General features: G+C 45.6%; 1 protein-coding gene across 2 annotated transcripts; it reads left to right on the forward strand.

Annotated features, from left to right (window-relative positions):
- Positions 1 to 61: 61 nt before the first annotated feature.
- LOC8040322 (sterol carrier protein 2) lies at positions 62 to 20,165 on the forward strand. 2 transcript variants are annotated; one of them, XM_002414114.4, is made up of 3 exons: positions 62 to 453; positions 16,053 to 16,518; positions 18,884 to 20,165. In XM_002414114.4, the coding sequence occupies exons 2-3, from the start codon at positions 16,102 to 16,104 to the stop codon at positions 19,685 to 19,687; spliced, it is 1,221 nt and encodes a 406-aa protein (XP_002414159.3). In that variant the 5' UTR covers positions 62 to 453; positions 16,053 to 16,101; the 3' UTR covers positions 19,688 to 20,165. The 2 variants fall into 2 exon arrangements, with proteins under 2 accessions (XP_002414159.3, XP_029846321.2); XM_029990461.4 differs by lacking the exon at positions 62 to 453 and adding an exon at positions 715 to 940.
- Positions 20,166 to 20,898: the final 733 nt, after the last annotated feature.

Consider the following 20,898-nt stretch of genomic DNA (forward strand, 5'->3'; position numbering starts at 1 on the left):
GACTGAATTCCAAACAGAGCGGCGTGTGCGCCACCACGCGTGGCGCGGTGGCGCACACGTTGTTGTTGTTTTATCACAACTGTTTTTATTTACTCCATACAATAACACTAATATAAGAAGTATCTTCGTGTAAGTTCAAAAACGCTTTAGCTTGTTTTAAACACACCAAATACTAAACTTATATATTTTGCTTCCCCCCTTTCCGCTTTCTTTTTTCTGTCGCGACCTTCCTTTCCACTTCCTCGTTCGTTCACTCTCGTTCTCAAATCTTCCTTTCCTCCCACGCGAGCAACCCTCTCAAGTGCTGCGCTGCTCTGTGCCGTCCCTCGGGCCTCCGGACTTCATACGCGAGTTTCAACGTCTCGATCGGTGGTGCCGTTCGTTGCGGAGCTCTCCGATATTAAACCCCCAGGAAAAGTGGACACAGCTGGAAACCGAGTGACAACGAGCGAGGTAGGTACGCCGTAATGCGAAGCATATGCGATGGATACGTGGCTCGCTATCGGGTCCGTCGGTTGCGATACTTTGATCATGTTGCTACGTTCGTTTGTCCAAGTTGAAATTGTTTCCTTGGGTTCAGAGGCGATTGACCTATCATTATCTGTGTACGTATGGCGCTCGTGTATATATATATTTTTTTTTTTTATTCTGAAGATAGATAACGCCGCGCCTTTCGTGTGGCCGACTGCTTCGACCGCATAAAAGCAGAGAAGACCAATTCCTCCGGTTTGACCCCGCATAAATTTACGCGAGACTCCATTAGCTTCGCGTACAGTACAGTTGTGCATCACTTTGCAGAGTTCGTTGCATCTCAATCTTATGCCCGCACCCAATCTCTATATCATATCTCGGCAGTCTTGACGCATGCGAATAGAGGTCATCACTTCGTGGCAAGTGACTCGCTCGTGTCAAGATTACCAAGTGGAGTCATACAAAAGCAGTGAGTGCGTTTCCGGTAGCGTAAGTACTTTCGTGTAGATGTCTCGACTCCGCTTACCACGCTTTATCGCGGCGATGCGTGACAGCCGGGAATCCATGGGTTGAGCAACCTGCTAAGGCATTGTTTGCTGTCGAGGTCGAATCGGTCGAGGCACGCGGTGCTCGAGCGCTAACGGTCTTTCTCCTCGGAGACTCGCTCCCGTTCGGTCTTCGACAACTCCCCTTTCAGACCCCGACCTAGGAAAAGGCACGAACAGTATATTTCTAGTTACATATTTCCCTGATATCTCTCCGTGCACTCTGAAACTGGCTGTAGATGAGAACGGCTGCAGATGGGGCTTCCTACCACTGACCCCCCCCCCCCCCCCCCCCCCTTTACTACTTTAGCTTCAAAGAATTGGAATGACCTCAGTAGGGTGAGCAAGCACCTCACGCCCGGTGTTCGTAGGTCACTGACATACGGTCTTTCGGGTTTACCAATAAAGGATCGGCGCCCCACTGGAGCGGGGTGTCACACTCAAATGCGAAGCAGGGGATAACGAATTAGATTATAATAAGCTTCTTGTAAATGCATAGAAAACCCGTTCTTTTTCTTTGACACCGAAAGCGGGTATATTTTGACGGGATCCCCCCCTTGCCGCCAACCCTCGGGGCAGGGGCATACGGTTCGCGAAATCACCTCGTCCTTGGCAATGGCCTATCCACCCCTCAGAACATTGACCCTCCCTCTGGCTTGCTGTAGGCGTCTACAAAACAAGCTTGCAAAGAAAGGGCTGTCTGGCCTGTCCACAACGAGCAAAGCCACTTGCAAAGTCGTAGAATGCTGTTCTTTTTCTTTTCTTTATTTTTTAAGTGGTTGGTTGGGGGTGGCGTAGACCCATTGGTTTATTAGGTCGGATGCGTGAAATTTGCGCAGATTTTTCGAATTGAAATAAATCGCTTGTTTGAGTATGCATTGATGTTCTTCACACTGTGTTTTCTGAAAATGAGGCTCTTCGCGACCGTAACGAGACTCTACGCCGCTGGAATCTTTAGTGCTCCCTGGTGCACGGATCGGGCTTTCGAGACTACAGAAATTACGAATTCCACTTAATTATCTCCAGGTTTCACCATTGCGCAGTTGGCCCCAGTGCCGTAAATGGTTTCTCCAAAAACTTCCAGCAACGTAACCAAAAAAAAAGTATACAGTATTTGGCGTAGCAGAGTCTGAGGCATGCAGACGCAGCCACGGCGATGAAACTTGTTTGGAGACATGTTAGCAGGAGGAAAGAAAATGCAGATTTTGTCCCGTTTGGCTGGAAGGAACGAACATTAGCGAGCCGCGAGAAGGAAGCCTTCCAGGAAAGGAGACGTCAGCCATCTCGGAATACTTCACCTATGTGGAACGCACGGTGCGGACGGTCAAGGAACAATGAGTGACCAAAGGCCACCAAGGCGTCTCTTTGTTTAGATATGTTAGCAGATTGTCTGAAAAAGACACGAAACGTCCTTCGTGCGTCTGTTCCTTGCGTAAGTGAAGGGCATACCCCGCAGCGTTATCTGTATAGGAACTTCATTCCTATTTGTCAACAAGCGAAAGAGCCATCCAGATACGCAATCTACGAAGTGTACCTAACTTTAGGAATCTACGCAGTTGGTTACATACAGTCTGAGGATACTTAACACGCATAAAACTTGCATTGAAATTAGAAAACGGCGCAAAATGACGACGGAACATAGGAAGACAGACAGAAGTAAGGGGAATGGCCAACGTCATTATATTAGCTTTGGTTATGGCGCAAGCTAAATAGTAAACGCTAATGCTTAAAAAAAAAAGAGAGGGGAAAAGGGGCAATCCACAACGACTTCTTTGTGGTTGTCCCTTCCTTTTCCCCTGTCTCGTGTTTTTTTTTTTTTTTTTTTTTTTTTTTTTTAAGTATAGTTACAGACAGATTGGGCTCTGACTATCAGCTGATTTTTTTTTTTTTTTTTATTACGAAAACAAAGCATGAAAGTGTCTTCCTCTGGCCTGTCGTCATTTTGCTTTGAGCTGTTTTCTCGTTTCAATGCATCACCAACTCGCCCAGATTTCTACGCTCCTAGATATATCTTGCCTCAGCGCTCGGAGCCGCTGCGCTGCTGTATGCACACACATAGAGAGACATGGAACATCAATGTGAGCATGCATGAGTTAAACGTCCAGTGTACTGTCATTGCGAGCGGAAAACCATAGCTGGAAGGCGCCGCTTGGAACTGTCTCTTCTAGTTAGTGTTGGGCAAAATACTCGATAAAAGTATTTAAGTTACTAAATACCCGCTTCATAAAGTATTTAAAATACTACTCAAGTTATTTGCACTGTAAAGTATCTTGAGTACAGTACAAATACTTTGAAATGTTATTCAATTACTTTTGAAGATACTTCCGCATTTCGTAATTTCTTTCGAAGTCAGTGAAACACACAATTATACTGTTGAGAGGACCTGGTTTACCAGAATAGTTTATTAGCATACGCAGCGGCACAAAACGGGGGAAAAACATCGTAGGACTATTCTTTGCAGTCAAAATATAAGGAGCAGGATGTCACTGGTGCATGTCGCGAAACCATTTCGGGACACGCATACACACACACACACACAAAAGAGGTGGCTTCAGCTTTAGTAACATCGCTGAATATCACGTCCTACGGCACCTTATACTCCGTCTCGCTAAAACCGTGCAGTACAGCCAAAGCTACAGGAGAGAGAGCGTATGCCAACCTGTTCAAGAGGAGAGAAAGGAGGAACGGGAGAGAAAAGCTGCGATTCCCCATTCCTCCTTTCCCTTCTCTTGAACAGGTCGGGATATACTTCCTCCCCTGTAGCTCTGGCTGTACTGCACGCTTTTAGTGAGTGGCATCCCCCGTTTAGCTATACCATCCATATTCCCTATTTGGGGAGTTCACTATAAACGAATTTGGGACAAGGAAATGAGTGAAATGGATAACAAAGAGAGCCCACATAAGAGCAACGGCACTGGTCGCGCGTTCTTCAAGTAGGTTGCGTTCAGAAAGGCACTCAAGCATGAGGGACGTTTTCTTTGCATTTTGAGAGGTCATCCAGCTCGTAGCTCGTTTCCTGTCATGTTCTCTGCTTATCAGTGTTCGCTTACAGATAGTGTTCGCGAGAGCAATAAGTGCCAGACTGACGGCAAAAAGAAAGGAGAGGAGAAAAAGCCTCGGCGTTTTGCCGTAGCAAGGTCAAATATACAAAAAAAAAAATGGAAACAAAAACTTGTATTTTTTTGTGTCCACTTCTTATTTTCTTGACACTGAAGTCTGCATTGTGGTCGTGGGTCGTTTCCCGTTCTACGTTGCGCATATTTACTTCTGTAAAACCACCCCTTTTGTTTGAGGATTGTTTGGGGGAAATTCTAGGAAACAAAAGGAAAGGCGGGAGGAAAACTTTAATTCTGCGAACTTTGGCGTGAAGTATGAGTCACAATCGGCACAAAAGCGATGTTTTCACGAGCTCAGTCTAAGTCACTGTAGCTTATCGGAGCTAGCAACATGATTTGATTGCTCGAAAGAATGCTCACGTTTACTCGTGCCACGCCCACGCCACTTAATACCGAAAAACTCGGAAAATGGCGGAATGTAAAAAAAAGTATTTGAGATAATAAGTTCAAGATACTCAGAAATGTAATTAAAATGCAGTATCAAATACTCCCGATCAAAAGTATTTGCGAGATACCAAGATAGTATCTTGAGTAGAATATTTGAGATGGGCACAAGTCTGCTTCTAGTCCGCCCACCGCTATATTTCATTCCAATGGTAAAGTCACCCCTTCGGGCTGGCTTTTCTCTCCTCGCAGTTTTGAAAGTTTCAGTGTGACGATGCACGAAATTGCGTCAGATTTAAGGGTGTGTCGACTGCAAAAGGGGGTGAGAGCTTATCCGTGCCACTGCTACGCCGCGAAGGCAGTACGCCTTCGCGGCGTACTGGCTTCTGCTGTAGTCTGCATAGGCAGATTACAGCAGCCTCTGGCATAGAAGCCAGTGGCACATGGCCGCAATCAACTGCTATTGAGCCATCGAGAGTTGAGCAACTCGCAGTTTAGCGCAACAGCGAGTAGCTTGAGATCGGGGCCATTCGGCCGCTCATTGGCTACCTTGGTGGGTCGTCTGCGTTAAAGGGAGCTCGCATGTGACGTCGTTCGACATGGCGCAATCGTGACACGTGCCGCTGCTTTTCGACGAGTTCAGCGGCGTGAAATTGGTTAGACATTTGCGCTGTGTGCAGCGGCAAGACCGCATGCTTCACGAAACACCGGTCAAAGATTTTTGGCGAAAATTTTGCCTCGCACAGAAGAAAGAAAGAATTTGGTGTCTTACTGGTCACTGCCAAAAGAGTTGAAATAGGTGCATTGCGCTTAGGATAATTAAGTGATTAATTACATTTAAGCAATCCACTTTTTAATCGGTAAATAATGGTATGGTTTCTATGAAAAACTTGCTGAACATTATCTGAAAAAAAAAAAAAAAACAAAAAAACAACAAGAACCTGAAAACGCTGCCGTAGTTTCGTTGCCTTTTGACCGAGACGCTGCCATTAGATTGAACATTCAATTTCCTGTTAGCTTTTTGCCCCCACACCCACAAAAAAAAAATAATAATAATAATAATATTGCGATGTGGAGCGTTACGCGACTTGTAATATGGGTGGTTTCATTTAAAATCGAACACGCTTGTCGGGGTGGGTCTTTCGATTTTTTTTTTTAATATATGTAATTGCCCCATTTTGGAAAAGAACAAAACCGCTTTTTAAAAATTTAGAAAAATATATTTCGCTTCACAAAAAATTATTGAGTGGAGGAGGGTGAAAATCTGTTTTTTACTCCGTTATTTTTCTATCCAGTTCTGTACGCTGATATGAATACGGGAAGCATACAGAACTCACAGTAATTTTTTGTGCTCTTGTATGTTATTTGGACTATTTTTTAGTTCAAAGGAAAATATTTTTGCAGTTTTGTTTATTGAGGTAAAAATGCCAAACATCGTCTCTTTGACAATTCGGTGACATCTTCAGAGCCTTGTAACTCATGAGTTATTATATTTGTCACTTATTAAATGCTATGCGGGTGTAGCCCTATACATGGACTATCGACGGGCATAAGTTTTGTTTATTTTATTTTCACTGAATTTTTAATATAAAATTTGAAATATCGTCGAAAATGAAATTAACCGATATTTTGAACCTACTTTATCGAGAAAGGCCATTTATTATTTCGTTCAATTTTTTTATTATTGCTGCCGATCATATGAAATTTCAATTTGCTTGATGCGATTACCCCCTTTTTTATTGTATCTTCTGTAGAAGTGATCGAAATCGCTGCCACGTTCTCGGAACGGCCAAACGCAGTTTCCGCAGGTAGCCTTCGCTGCAAACACTATACTGCTTATTTGTGTGTTCAAATGCAGCGGTTAAATTCATTTTGATTGAGAACACTCGTGCTTGGCTACATTGTATTTTAATAATTTTTATTGATGGCAACTGACATTCCTTGGTCTGATATTTAGCGGTGCAGCGGATGTTCCATTATCCGATGTTTAAAGCCAGGGCACAAAGGCCGGAGAAAACGGAACGAGCTCTTCATGTAGCCAGACCGGGGTCATATACCTGTACAATCTTTGCATTAAGCTCGGTGCGACAAAGTGGAGAAACTAAAAGTCTACAGAGACATTAAGTGACTGCCTTCGCTGCTTTCTGTGCATGTGGGAATCCTTGCTTCTTGGCATCAGAGATATCGATCAAAGCAAATTGAAATTTCATATGATCGGCAGCAATAATAAAAAAAAAATCGAACGAAATAGAAAATGTTTTTTTTTTTTTTTTAAATAAAGTGAGTTCAAAATATCGGTTAATTTTATTTTCGACGATATTTCAAATTTTATATAAAAAATTCAGTGAAAATAAAATAAACAAAACTTATGCCCGTCGATAGCCCATGCATAGGGCTACACCCGCATAGTATTTAATAAATGACAAATATAATAACTCAGGAGTTACAAGGCTCTGAAGATGTCACCGGATTGTCAAAGAGACGATGTTTGGCATTTTTTACCTCAATAAACGTAACTACAAAAGTATTTTCCTTTGAATTAAAAAATAGTCCATATAACATACAAGAGCACAAAAAATTACTGTGAGTTTTGTATGCTTCCCGTATTCATACCCGCGTACAGAACTGGGTAGAAAAATCACGGAGTAAAAAACAGATTTTCACCCTGCTCCACTCAATAATTTTTTGTGAAGCGAAATATATATTTTTTTTTTTTTTTCATTTTGGAAAGCGGTTTTGTTCTTTCCAGAAATAGGGTAATTACATATATTTAAAAAAAAAATCAAAGACCCACTCCGACAAGCGTGTTCAATTTCAAATGAAACCACACATACTTTAAATGACTATTTGGTGGTTTATATACATCTTCAATAAGTTTCCAACGGGTAACATTTCTTTATTACGTAAAAAATTTAATTACACAGATATAATTGCATGCATCTTTCTAAACAATTTAGGAGGTTAAAAGCGCGAACTGAAACACGGACGGAATAAGAAACCCGCACGACAAGGACAGGCTGTAAGTTCCGACTGATTTTGTTGAAGAAACATCCACTCAGCTGTCATTCACCATAGCGATAAACAAGCCGTAAACCGATAGCATATCGGCTGTCTTATACGGAACCATCTAAAAAAGACATTTCCTTGTACGAAGCCATCTAAAAATTAATTTCCTTGTACGAAGCCATCTAAAAATAAATTTCCTAATAAGGCTTTTTTTGGTGGCTTCATATAAGACTGCCGATATGTTTCCGGCTTATGGCTTGTTTATCGCTATGGTGAATGACAAACTGGCTGAGTGGATGTTTCTTCAATAAAATCAGTTGTTAGTAGCGCCTGTCCTTGTAGTACGTGTTTCTTAGTTCGTCCGTGTTTCAGTTAGCGCTTTTTAGCCTTTTAAATGATATGAACCAACTAGACCCAACCAAAGTTTTATCTCTAAACAGGTCCTTTGGCTGTGTGATGCGTGAAGGTTTTGTAGGAAAATTGTGGCCCGCGCTCTCTCCAAACGTTTTATTGGGGTTGTTACTTGGATGGGGGTGCGTTAATCATTAAACAACCTTTCCCAGAAAAAAAAAGAATAATAATTCCCGCAGTATTTACGTTGAGAGACTCGATCACTTTCGATGATAAGCAATTCCAAAGAGTAATTTAAAGGATTAAAAAGCGAAAAAAAAACAAAAAAAAAACAAGGGCATTAAAGACACAAATGACGACAGGACGGGTGCTGACTCGCAACTGATTTTATTAGAAAAAAACATTGCCACTTATATACACAAAATCGTCTTCCACACCTACAATACAACCAATCACAAGTCTTACAGGCAGCTATCTAGAAAAGTTACTTCTTTCGGGGGCAGAAAATCCAAATCCAAAGAGTGCCAAGTGCCGATTGTTGGGCGACTTGGTATTGTACGTGAGAAAACATGATTGCGCTTTAAGACAAGGACATATAGGAAGAGCAGACAGCACAGAGCGCTGTGTGGTGTCTGTTCTTCCTATGTCCTTGTCTTAAAGCGCAATCATGTTTTCCGAAAGAGGGCTTCTATTTTGGCACGTCGCCCCCGCGGAATTGAAGCACCCAATACAAACATTTCACAAGACTCGGAATATCGCAGCGTAACAATTTATTTATTTATTTATTTATCGATACTGTCATCCTTCTTTTGAAGGTCATCACAGGAGAGAATGAAAGATATCAGTAAAATTTCACCAAACTTGTAATGCACAAAATATAATTCGAAAATTGCCCAAAATGATCACTTCAAAAAGAAAAAAAAAAGCACGAGAACGTAACAAATTGAAAGCATATTACAACTTCAGCTCAAATTTATACGCAATATTTGAAAATTAGCACTGATAGTACACGCTCAGTCTTTAATGACATGCATTTTTTCCCCTTTAACTTTTTTTTTTTTTACTTTTTTCTTTTGTTTAAGGGAAGTGTCAAGTCAGGTCAGACAACGTTTATTTAAAACGGGATTCAGCTGGCGGTGTCGGCAGGGTTCAGCGAGGACAAGGTTATCCGGATGATAGGAGGGCGGAGGTTTGGAATTGGTGCAGCTACAGGTCCCTGACTCCCTGCCGAGGTTGGCAGTCTTCGGGAAGTCGACCAGCGATCGGAGGATGAATCAGCGTCGTTCGGAGTCTCCTGCGGTGTTTATCCATTCGTCGAGTGTTGAAGGCTTGTCTTGACGGTTGAGTGCACCCAGGGCGTCATTTCTTTCTTGCTCGAGCTTTTTACATTCCCAAAACAAGTGCTGAGTGTCTGCCCCGATATTATCTAGGCAGTCCTTGCAGTTGCCTGGTTCCGGTATGAAGTCAAGATTATTCTTCTTACCATCATCCCATTTCTTCATTACTTGACTTGCGTGTTCTGATTAGGCTCTTTATTTTTTTTTTCTTTGCTTGTATGGCGTTTTATAAGTTAAAACGTGTGTGTGTGTGTGTATGCGCACTCAGCGCACGGATGCGCACGTCATCGACGCTCGTCAGACCGCGGTCTAGATCTGACTCACTCCAGTGGAGATCAAGCACATCTGGGTCAGCCGACCAGCCGGCACGGATCGAGGCCATCCCTTGCCTCGCTGTCGGCGCCGAGGAGAGAAAGTGAAACCTCGCAACCTGTTTCTCTGCTCGTTGTTGTTTTGTGTCGTCGGGCTAGAAGCCGTCGGGGTGCGTTTCACGACTGCGCGCTCGTTCGTTGTTGTTGTTGTTTTGCGGGCAGTGCCTCGAGTAGACGGTGGCCTCAAGCTACGGCGGTGGCTAAATTGTTTTCTACTGGGGTGTCTCTTGTGACTCGGATTTTGCCTTGGCGTTAGATCGGGACCGACGAGGCACGTGAACCAGAATTCGTTTCCTGCATTCTTGAATGCGAAGAGGCAAATAGGAAGGGTTCTGCCACACGCCCACGAGACCGCGGAACCTACCCAGTTCTTATGGATTGTATCATTGGAAAAGCAGACATGCACGGAGAAAACGCTGAATCGTAATAAAACATTTAAACCTTAACTTCTAAGCTCTACTATCTGTGAAAAGAGACGCGGGGAACGGTGTGATTTGATTGCTGCGCCATTTGCGCCCAAGTTCATGCATATATCCTGCTACATCCTGCTACGTTTTACCGAAATGTGAAGAATTTGCGTCAACATTCCGCCAAAACGTCATTTCACTTTAATTATACGCTACCCACCCGGATCGTTACGATAAACTTGCGCGAGTTTTCAGAACTCTTGACTATCGCCTCAAATAACGTACTATTCGATAGCATTTCGTATCAAAGACTGGCAATACTCGAAAGTTTCGCAATAATCCTCATGTTCGTGGTCTGTTCTGGAGGGTTCGTTGAGTGCGCTTCTCGCTTTTGGCGCTTTCTGGTGTACTGCAGAGAAGCGACAACCGCGGAGTAGGCATCGCGATTTTGCGTGTCTTGCTTCGCCGCAGTGCACCCGCGTGCTAACGGGAAAGCACGTCTCCAGAGCGAGGCGCGACACAATTTCTGAATGCAGCTTCGACTTGTATGATATGGACTACGATATCCTGGCGGTACCTCTTTCCAATTCGAAATTTAGCGAGGACACTTTCGGTTTTGCCAAAATATTTAAATGCACTCTTGTAGGTTTATTTTTATGCCAACTTCTTTGTTTAGTTACCACTTTTTATATAGGTGTTATAAATTATTACGAAATGGGTGGAAGCTTGGGAAGAACATTAACGAGTTCGGCGGGATTGTTTTTCAAGAATGCATATTGATCGTTCACAGGCCCATTTTTTGTTATAAAGTTCTACATATAAAGTGTAATTAACGTTCACAATCAAGCAACAAGTGCCTTGTTGTTTTTTTTTGTTTTTTTTTTTTTGTTTATGCGAATTATAAATTGCACTTTATTGCAACCTTTCGAATTTGAAGAAATCATTAACTTAGGTGCTCGAAATGATTGTATTCCAACATTATTTCAGATGAATTCATTATCTAAATAACCATTCACAACACGGAAAAGAGAAAACTCAAACCAAAAGTTTAGAAACAACAGTTCCCAACATTTCGGGGTCGACTTGACTCCTTCTTCAGGGGTGACTAAAAATGGAATGGGACAGCGCGAGCTTCGATCTCTCCTTCTTCTACTGAGGTGATGTTTTGTGAACGTGACGTAGGCCATGGACGTAAATAGATGGTAAGGCCCCGAGGGACCTGTTAATGTTCCCCGGTGTATTATTTTAGAATACACCGGGGAACACCGGGAACACCTCGGTAGAAGAAGGAGAGATCGAAGCTCGCGCTGTCCCATTCCATTTTTAGTCACCCCTGAAGAAGGAGTCAAGTCGACCCCGAAATGTTGGGAACTGTTGTTTCTAAACTTTTGGTTTGAGTTTTCTTTTTTTCGAATTGTTCCCCAAACCAGACAGATTTCTGTCGAAGATGTTTACTTTCAAGCCATCCACAACAGTTTGTGGTGTCCTTCATCAGGCATCTTCTTGTTACGCTTCTCCACGCAACTAAACACTGGTTCTTTGTTTGACGGAATTACTTCTGCCGTGCAGTTGATGCTAACAAGGCGTTTCGCGTAGGTGAGAAGGCAAACTATTTGCAGTGGTATGAATGAAAATGAAATTGTGCGCTCATGCTCCAGAAATCCAAAATTGACTTTTGGCTGCTGCAAAATGACTCGGACCAATCGCGTCACTTGAAAGTAATAAATGCCTGTATATATATAATCTGGGAGACTCAAACATACTTCCTTCCGATTTCTCCTCAATATAAATCAAATGAAGTTGTTGTTTAAATTGAGTGCTTCAATTTACATTGCCGGTTGCATTCGACTCTGACCCCAAGAATAATTGATCGCGAAATTTTGTTTGTCCCCTGCTTGTGTTTTGCTTCCTTCGAATTGAGTATTAATTTAGCACGCTCGTCAAACTCATCATCTCTTTATCTAAGCTCTCGGAATGAGTGTACAAGGTCACTTGGTTACCGATCTATTTCGAAATTATTTTTGCGAGATAATTGTAAATCCCCCATCACACCAGCTACCAGTTGTTCTTCACGCGCACACTAAGAACGTTTACACTCCTATGGGTGTAAAAATGCTGTTCGGAACCCTTATTCCGAGGAATGCACTCTTTAATCGTGAAATATAGTTCTGTTGCATGCGGAGAGGGGCATGATTTAAAGTTTTATTTGATAAGTTTTATTTATTTGACCTAAATGAAATTAATTTGATATAAAACACTAGCTAGAAAAGCTTGATTTTGTACCACTAGTTGTGTTTTTGGCAGATCGATTGATCAATTCGTTCGATCACGGATAACAGCGCCTAAGAAATAATTACTAAAAATTTAAAGTAAAGTTTATTAACTTTTCATTCTTGTAATCCCCGCCATACCAGAGCAAAAACAGCTTGATTTTTTTTTTTTTTTTCGTTAGTTAAAAACTTCTTTTTTTTTCGAGTTCCGACTTATTTGGAGTAGGACATTGCTTTTCTTGTTTTCGTTTCTTTGCATTGTGATTTTGTTGCAGTAGGACGTAACGTGACTGACGAGCGAAGTGTAAGGTAGGAATCAAACTCAACGCTCCGATTTCCTCAAAAGAGCACTTTTTGCTCGTGTTCAGTTTTATATATTTAACTACAAAACTAATGCACATGTCATCTAACAATAAACAAAAACGGCAAATAAAAAAAGTATTTACAAAATTATTTTTTGCGGGAAATGTTTCATTTGAATCATCATAGTAAATCTGATCTGATTAAAATCGGTATTTAAATCACGATAAAAATAATTATTTAAATCATATTGATTTTTTTTTTTGTCCTCTCAGGCTGTGTGGCACATCCTTCACTGCGTGGAAAAGAGTAGTATGGGGGAGTGAAACAAACACCCTTCCTGAAGGGTGTTCGCCGCACTCGCGCGCTTGAAACAACTTTATCGGAGGTTGTTCTAACGATTGTGTCAAATACCTATGTTGCCTGTGCCAATGCTTTTTACTTGGATATACATTCCTCGTATATACTATGCAGCTTGAGGTGAACAAAGCAACATACTTGTATCCTTCTTGATTGCGATCACACGTGAATCAGTGTCTTTGAATCGTCGAGAGGGCGATGGAGCAGTCTACAGGGTCGTGGGGAATCGAATGCCGAGTGGGCTAGCGCTCGACCAGCTCGGAGCACGCGTGGAGCGAAAGCTCGCACTACAGAACCTGCAGGAATTTTGGGTTCAATCCTCAACTCTCTCCCTTTCGATCTGGATGAGCATCGTACCTCCTAAATGCACTGGATCCTGGGAAAGTAGTGGCAAGCTCCGCGTATGGTCGCCATTTTGGTTTATGAAATCGGGAATTTCTCCTTGACCTCTCCACTCTTGGTGAGCCGATCTAAATTCGCTGGTGACGGCTAGCTTTGTACAGACGTTTCTTGTACACCGAGATTTTGCTATCGGCGAAGCAAGCGTACATCTTCGTTACCGCCACCCCCATGCGGTGTCGGTGCTTGGAGGAATTGAAAAATATTTTTCTTGTCTCGAAATACGCGAGAAGAACAATATCATTGTAAGAGACCACACTTAGAAGAATGGATAGTTGGGCGAGTCGGTAGGAATTCATCGTCGGAACTGTCCCGTGTGTTTCTTCTTCGTCCTCGTCTCTTTTTCGCACTGTTTCCTACGATGCAAGAGATCAGTGGAGATTGACTGCATACACAGTGCCGAAAACGCGAGTAACACCTTCAGTACGATGATGCCTAGTGGTGATCATGGTGCGACTGGTTTAGAACGACCCTCTCGAAGTTTTGAATGGACCGAAATGGCGATTGGCAACGAAGACCGATTAGCCAATTGTCTCCCGAGGCTTTTGTCGTCTGTATGTTAGTATCTGTTTGTGTCCGGCAATGGCGCTACTTTCCCGGGATCCCATGAGTTTAGTGCAGGCGTGCGTTCGTGTGTACGTTAAAGACCCCAGGCTAGCGGTCGTACCGCACTGGCTAAATTGCTCATCTACAGCTGAGACACCAGACGCCCATTGGGGCTGACTGACTTACAGCTGTATAAACATATATCATACGAACGGCACAATTATTATTTTACGCGGTCGTGAATAGTGATTCCTCTCTCGTCTGTGTCATTCAGTGCGTCTGTATTTGCCTTTTATTGCATGGAAGAACTGCTTGTTGCTTGCAAACTTGCTCTACAGGTGTTGCTGTAATAATACCCTTAGTGTTAGCCCTGATACAAGCAGGGGTGGAACGGCTGCGCCATTTGCGCCATTTTGCGCCAGACGCATTTGTCTGCGCCATCCGGCGCCATTTTGCGGAAACTGCGCCACTGCCAATAGCTTGCGCCATTATGCGCCAAATCGCACAACGTGCGCCCCAAAAAATTGTATTTTGTCTTGGTTTCGGTTTCTATCGACTCGACTGGCAACAATGAGCACGTTTAGCTTGGTCGGCCCTGCAATCCTTTGTTCTGTTTATTCTCCCTATGCATCTCGAGTCGGAAGCGCGCCTAAAAACTCGGGGATTGGATTCCAAGCGCTACACCACCTGCATGCGACTGGATTGTTATTCTTCAACCATCAGTGATTAAGCAAGTCGGCCGAGGTGAGGTCGAGTCGTTAAGCGTCAGATTGCCTGAGGCTCTGCGGCCCGGGATCCAGAAGTCAACCAGTGGAAACAAAATGAGCAAAAGATTCCGTTTACTACTTAATCGTTATAATTTGGAACCGCATTCCCGCAAGATAAATTGTGATTTGATAGAACTGGAAACGCTGTCCGATCCGAAATTTTGCCGTCCAGCAGCTCTCACGCGAGCGGTAGATCTGCTCGGCGTACTTTAATCTTGCTCTTGTTAATCGCTTTGAATACAATAACTCTGTTAATCGTAGTCTGCTGCTTCGATATTGAGTTGCACAATAGGATAAACTCGAAATTTGTTGCCCTGTTCCTCCACGCAGCGGCACGTCCGTTGCTTACGCACGTCACGTGGTTCGCACATATAATTACTATGTCGAGCACGTGTCGGTTGTGCGATAAGCAGTGCTGGTTTGCATCTTGAGCAGCTGAAAGCCACTCAGAAAATATCAAGTACATTATCTTCAGAAACGTATGGTACTTGCGTTTTGGCTCTCATTAAGGCTCACAAAGTTCCAAGTTTTCGCATCTGTTACACTGTTATGTGTTATCCCATCTACCTAGGTTCCTAACCTCTCATGTTCATCTGTGCTGCTAAGCACTATTGAAATTGCTCCCGTGCTCGTCTAAGACACAAGCTGAAGTGCAATGAAAACTGATCTGAGCTGCTCCTAGCCTGCTCCAGAATGTAGTTTTTGCTGCTCCCAACCTGCTCCAAAACAGCGGTTTCAGCTGCTCCCGTGACTGCTCCCAAATACATTTGATGAGTTCCACCCCTGTACAAGTTGATTTACACCCTTAAGGGTGTACATTTCTGTATATACACATATCTTATAGCTTTCTGTTCAACGTTTAGGCGAGAGATAATTCCATTTCCTTGTTCTTGTCAAGAGGCGGGGGCGGCCGGTCGAAGGGAAACAAGGAGTTGAAGAAGGAGATGGTCGTAAAACCTCGCAAAGACTCTTTTAGTGAACTGATCAGCGCCATGCTTGATGAACGTCGTGTTTATTCCGAGCAATGGCTATAGTCACTGACAGTGTGAGAATGACGGGGCGTCTCGTTCGAGGGCCTCCAGCACGCGCTCGCTGCCTTCTACCGTGCTTTGGCTGTGCGTGCACGCTCGAGGTTCACGAGACGCTAAAGCGTTATCGAAGGTTGGAAGCTCGGGCTGGAGGTCGGACAACTGGAACTCCTCCCTGCTGTTCTCATTCTGTCAGTGACGTGACTTGCCCTGACGTCACATCCCTGGCCATTGTGGTATAACCTTGCCACTGAGCCCTTTGGCAGCGTACATTTCGGACCGTCGAACCTTGTCTTTCTCGACAAGAACAAATAGCTATGACCACCAGCATGATGAGATGACGTCATCGTGTAAGCCGGGAACAGGGACATTGAGCACTGCGCGTGCCTTGCAGCGTTCCTGGCCACAAAGCAGCGTCTGCACCGGGCAGGAACGCAGCAGAGATGGCGCCCTCCGGAGCGCTGCGCCGCGTCTTCGTCGCGGGCGTCGGCATGACCAAGTTCGCCAAGCCGGGCGACAAGAAGAGGGACTACCCGGTGCTGGCCAAGGAAGCCGTGATGGCGGCGCTCCAGGACAGTCGGCTGTCCTACGAGGACGTGCAGCAGGCGTGCTGCGGTTACGTGTACGGCGACTCGACGTGCGGACAGCGCTGCCTGTACGACTTGGGCATGACGGGTATCCCCGTCTACAACGTGAACAACAACTGTTCTACGGGGTCGACGGCGCTCATGCTGGCCAAGCAGCTCGTCGAGGGAGGCATCGCTGACGTCGTCCTCGCGCTGGGCTTTGAGAAGATGGACCGCGGATCGCTGACGTCCAAGTACCGAGACCGCGCCAACCCCGTGGAGAAGCATGCCAAGGTATGTATAAATATCTTTCCAGCTCTTATCAGACGGGCGAAAAATACCCGAGTCATTGGGCTCTGGGCGCTTGCGCGGCGTCAAATAATCCTTCGAAGAAAGCTACCGTGCACGCCGAGAACGCGTTTCGTAGTCAGTATAGCAGACGAGGATCAAAGGCGATCACTGGAATAGTCTAGGTGTTCTCACTGATCGCGGGCATGACCGATAGAATGCATTTATTTCCTGGCTACAGCTATACTTGTTTACACCACAAAAAAAAAAAAATGTTTTTGCGCATTGTTTATACGTTGCGCGAAGTATTTCTTAGAAGATTTCGTTGTCTGAGGAAGAAGCGTTGCTTTTGAGTTTTGAAACGTACATACGTCTTGATAAGATAACATACATATAAAATCTGAGATACACCTATACATAAATCTTAATTCTCCACACAAAATGGGAAATTAGTAACTCTCCGCGAGGTGCCGGACTTTTCTTTTTACTGCGATTCTTGAGGTGGGGAGAAAACGAGTACGGAGATAGTAATTCTTTCGTGCAACCTGAGCCGGACATTGTGATGGGGTTTGGGTCGACACATGAAGGCTCCCTAGACATACCACATCTTGGCATAGCCCACGCGCATAGTAAAGCCCGCCTGTTGTCCGAATAGTAATCAGGGTGTCTACATACCTGGGAAATCGAGAATCATCAGGGAATTTCGCGAGTCTGGAAAAGTCGGGGGAGGAGTCGGGAAATTTTTACCCCGATCGACGTCCTTCAAAATCGGGCTTTTACTTTTCTGAACGACAGCAAAAGACGCGCAAGAGCATGGTGTGACACACATTGCAGGTGCCGGCGTTCCGATGCAAATTTGTGCTCGAAAACTCTTGGGAGGAGGAGGAGGAGGAGGAGGAGGAGGAGGAGGAGGAGGAGGAGGAGGAGGAGGGGAGGGAGGAAGGAAGGAACCCGGAGATAACCCGAATCAGCACCTCTTGAAATGCGTGCGAGACTGCACGTTCGGCTTCACGGCGACAGAGCTTGTCTTTCGAGCTTGCCTACTCATTCCTCATTGAACTGCTTCTATCAAAATATGTCCATGGCCTGGTGATTGAGTTCATTTCTGCTGTTCGGGTGCGAACATCTCAGAAGTTCGAACTAAGGAAGCCGCGGAAGTGCAGGCGACGCGTATACGGAGACGAGGAGCGAAGGGCGTAAGGAGGCACAACACAGCGCTTGCAGCATGCGACGGCGGTGTGCGGCGGTGCCGTGATGCCAGCAACCGTCAAATATATACAAGGTGTTTTTTTTTTTGTTTTTTTGTTTTTTAGCTGCTCCAAATTTTCAAGAAAAGGGAAGGTGAGATAGAGTAATTTAAGCCCTGGGGAAGTGTTAATGGCCATGGCGGCCACTAGAAAAAATGTGAAATTGGGTAATTGTTTAGCTAATTAACTAAAATGTTTTAACTTTTTTTGAAAATTTGGTGCAGCTAAAAAAAATCACCCTGTATACCGGCGTTTTCGCATCAAAACTTGACACTGACTGCGCTTCAGACACGACCCGACCGCGTCGGGGAGGAAATTTCAACTAAATAATCGGGGGATTTGGAAAGGGCGTTTTGGTAGAGATTACGTAGTATTCGACCAGGGACTGGTCTAATACTACGTAATCTCTACGTAAAGGGCAAAACCATGCATGGGTTTGAGACGTCCCGGTTCCTTGAGTTGCTCTTAACTTTTGCTCTTTTAGAGCGCAGCTCTTAGGGGCCCGTTCCCGGCTTGAGCGGCGTCGCCGTCGCCGTCGGCGTAACCAAGGCCATCCCAAGGTCACGTGACCCCCAAGGTCACGTGACCCCTCCCAAGGTCATCTCAAGGTCACGTGACCCCTCCCAAGGTCATCTCAAGGTCACGTGACCCCAAGACCCCACGTGACCCTTTGAAGGTCACGTGACCCCTCTGAGGTCACGTGACCCCCGAGGTCACGTGGTCTCCTCCCCAAGGTCATGTGACCCCCAAGGTCACGTGACCCCTCCCAAGGTCATCTCAAGGTCACGTGACCCCAAGGTGACCCCCACGTGACCCCCAGGTCACGTGACCCCTCTGAGGTCGCGTGACCCCTCTGAGGTCACGTGACCCCTCTGAGGTCACGTGACCCCCCTCCCCGAAGTCACGTGACACCCCCCCCCCCCCGAGGTCACGTGACCGCCCCCCCGGAGCATATTAAAGAATGAGGGGAGGAGGAGGGGTCTACCCTCCCCTCAGTACCCTTCACTCCTCCTCCTCAAGAGCTGCGCTCCAATTCGGCGTTACAGGGATTTGTAAACGGCTTTCACTTTTTTCGTGCTTTGTATATGGGCGCTAAACTTTGCGACACCGCTCGTCCTGCACAGGTGTTGGCGGCCACACACGGCCTGGCTCCTGCGCCGATGGCGGCTCAGATGTTCGGCGCCGCGGGCATCGAGCACATGGCCAAGTACGGCACCACACCGGAGCACCTGGCCAAGATCGCGCTGAAGAACCACCGCCACTCGGTGAACAACCCCAACTCGCAGTTCCAGGAGGAACACACTTTACAGGAGATTCTCGAGTCGCCCACGGTGTTCGGGCCGCTCACCAAGCTCCAGTGCTGTCCCACGTCGGACGGCGCGGCCGCCGCATTGGTGGTCAGCGAGGACGTGGTCCGGCGTCTCAAGCTCGAGGGACAGGCCGTCGAGATCCTCAGTCTGGAGATGTCGACGGACTTGCCGTCTGCGTTCAGCGAGAATAGCTGCATCAAGATGGTCGGCTTCGACATGACCCAGAGGGCGGCCCAGGACGCCTTCCGCAAGGCCGGGCTGACCCCGGAAGACGTGCAGGTCGTGGAGCTGCACGACTGCTTCTCGGCCAACGAGCTGATCACGTACGAGGCCCTGGGACTCTGTCCCATCGGCAAGGCCGGCGAATTCGTGGACCGCGGGGACAACACGTACGGCGGGAAGTACGTGGTCAACCCCAGTGGAGGACTCATCTCCAAGGGACATCCGCTGGGAGCCACGGGATTGGCCCAGTGCGCGGAGCTGTGCTGGCAGCTGAGGGGCACGGCCGGCCCCAGGCAGGTGCCGGGTGCCAAGGTGGCGCTGCAGCACAACATCGGGCTCGGGGGTGCCGCCGTGGTGGGCTTGTACCGGCTCGGGTTCCCTAGGGCCAGTCTCTGAAGGCGCTTCTTCGGAGCTGGGCCGAGAGTAAGGAGGAAGGGGTTCATAACTGCGATCTAAAGGTGGAGTTCTTCTAGTGGTCTTTCGTGGTGGGTCGCTTTGGCCGCGCTTTTCTCTTCGACCTTTTGTGCGTGCGCGCGTGTCTGTGTGTTTGTTACGTTGACTTGAGGCTTTGCACCATCGCGCATCGGTATTTTGTTGCGTGAGTGTTTCTTCCCGCAAAGGTCACACTTTTGAGCGTAGATATCAGCGCTATTTCTGCGTTTGACACCGCCTTTGAGGCAGTATGCCTCTGAGGCAATGTTATGAATATGTGTGGTGACCAATATTTAATCCATCCTTTAATTACGAGTTTTTACGTCGACTTTGTCGCCTTTTATACTGAACTGATAGTGTAAATACTGTTATGGGAAGGAATCCTTTTTTTTTTATTGTCAAGGATGGATATTTTTAATAAAATTTTTAGCTTTGTTTATTACTGTCTTCGTAGATGGTCCCTTTGGTGCACCAGTATTCCTCTGCATACTGACTTTAAGAATAGTAATACATTGAATGTTTTCCAACCTCCAGAGAAGTTGCGACGTTACAGCAAGGCCAGCAGTCCGTGCTGCACGATTGCAGTCCTAGCCTGACGTAAGTATTCATACTTAGTGTGTTTTTTTTTGGTTTTCACATTCTTCGGTATATTATGGCCGCAGAACTTAGTAAAATCAAGCACCTCGGAGTGACCGGACTTTTCAGACCATATTATAGGTATGTGGTTTCTTTCACTTTACTAAATACCGTGCGTGGTTTCAGGCTTGCACTACCCTGTTACGGGCTTAAGCTGAGCAAGCCTATCTCCACCCCCCCCCCCCTTTTCTAAAACCTCAAGTACCAAACCAAACTTCACTCAGTATCGCCAAAATATATATATATATATATATATATATTTTTTTTTTTTTTTTTTTTTTTTTTGGAGTAGCCGGCGCCATTTTAAGGCTGCCAAATTCTCCATAGCACCATTTATTTTCTTCTTATTATATATTTCGACAAGGAAAGTATAGGTATACAGCGCGACACAGGACGGCCTGCATCTCGCGTTGAAAGCGACTGCCGACGTGACGTCCATCCACGAAGGGGGCCTTGAAGTCCGTGGGATTGGCGCCGGCATTCCCCGCCGGCGATCGGCGAAGCTTAGCGCCATTTTATCCACTTTCCGCTTAGGTTGA

This window comes from Ixodes scapularis, unplaced genomic scaffold (assembly GCF_016920785.2).
Source record: "Ixodes scapularis isolate PalLabHiFi unplaced genomic scaffold, ASM1692078v2 PGA_scaffold3__209_contigs__length_174095766, whole genome shotgun sequence".
NCBI classification, from domain to species: Eukaryota; Metazoa; Arthropoda; class Arachnida; order Ixodida; family Ixodidae; genus Ixodes; species Ixodes scapularis.

Excerpts from the sequence above, each read along its gene's own strand:
- LOC8040322 (XM_002414114.4), top strand. The coding sequence starts at position 16,102 with ATGGCGCCCTCCGGAGCGCTGCGCCGCGTCTTCGTCGCGGGCGTCGGC. Across the intron at positions 16,519-18,883 it reads CCGTGGAGAAGCATGCCAAG|GTGTTGGCGGCCACACACGG; the intron begins GTATGTATAAAT and ends CGTCCTGCACAG.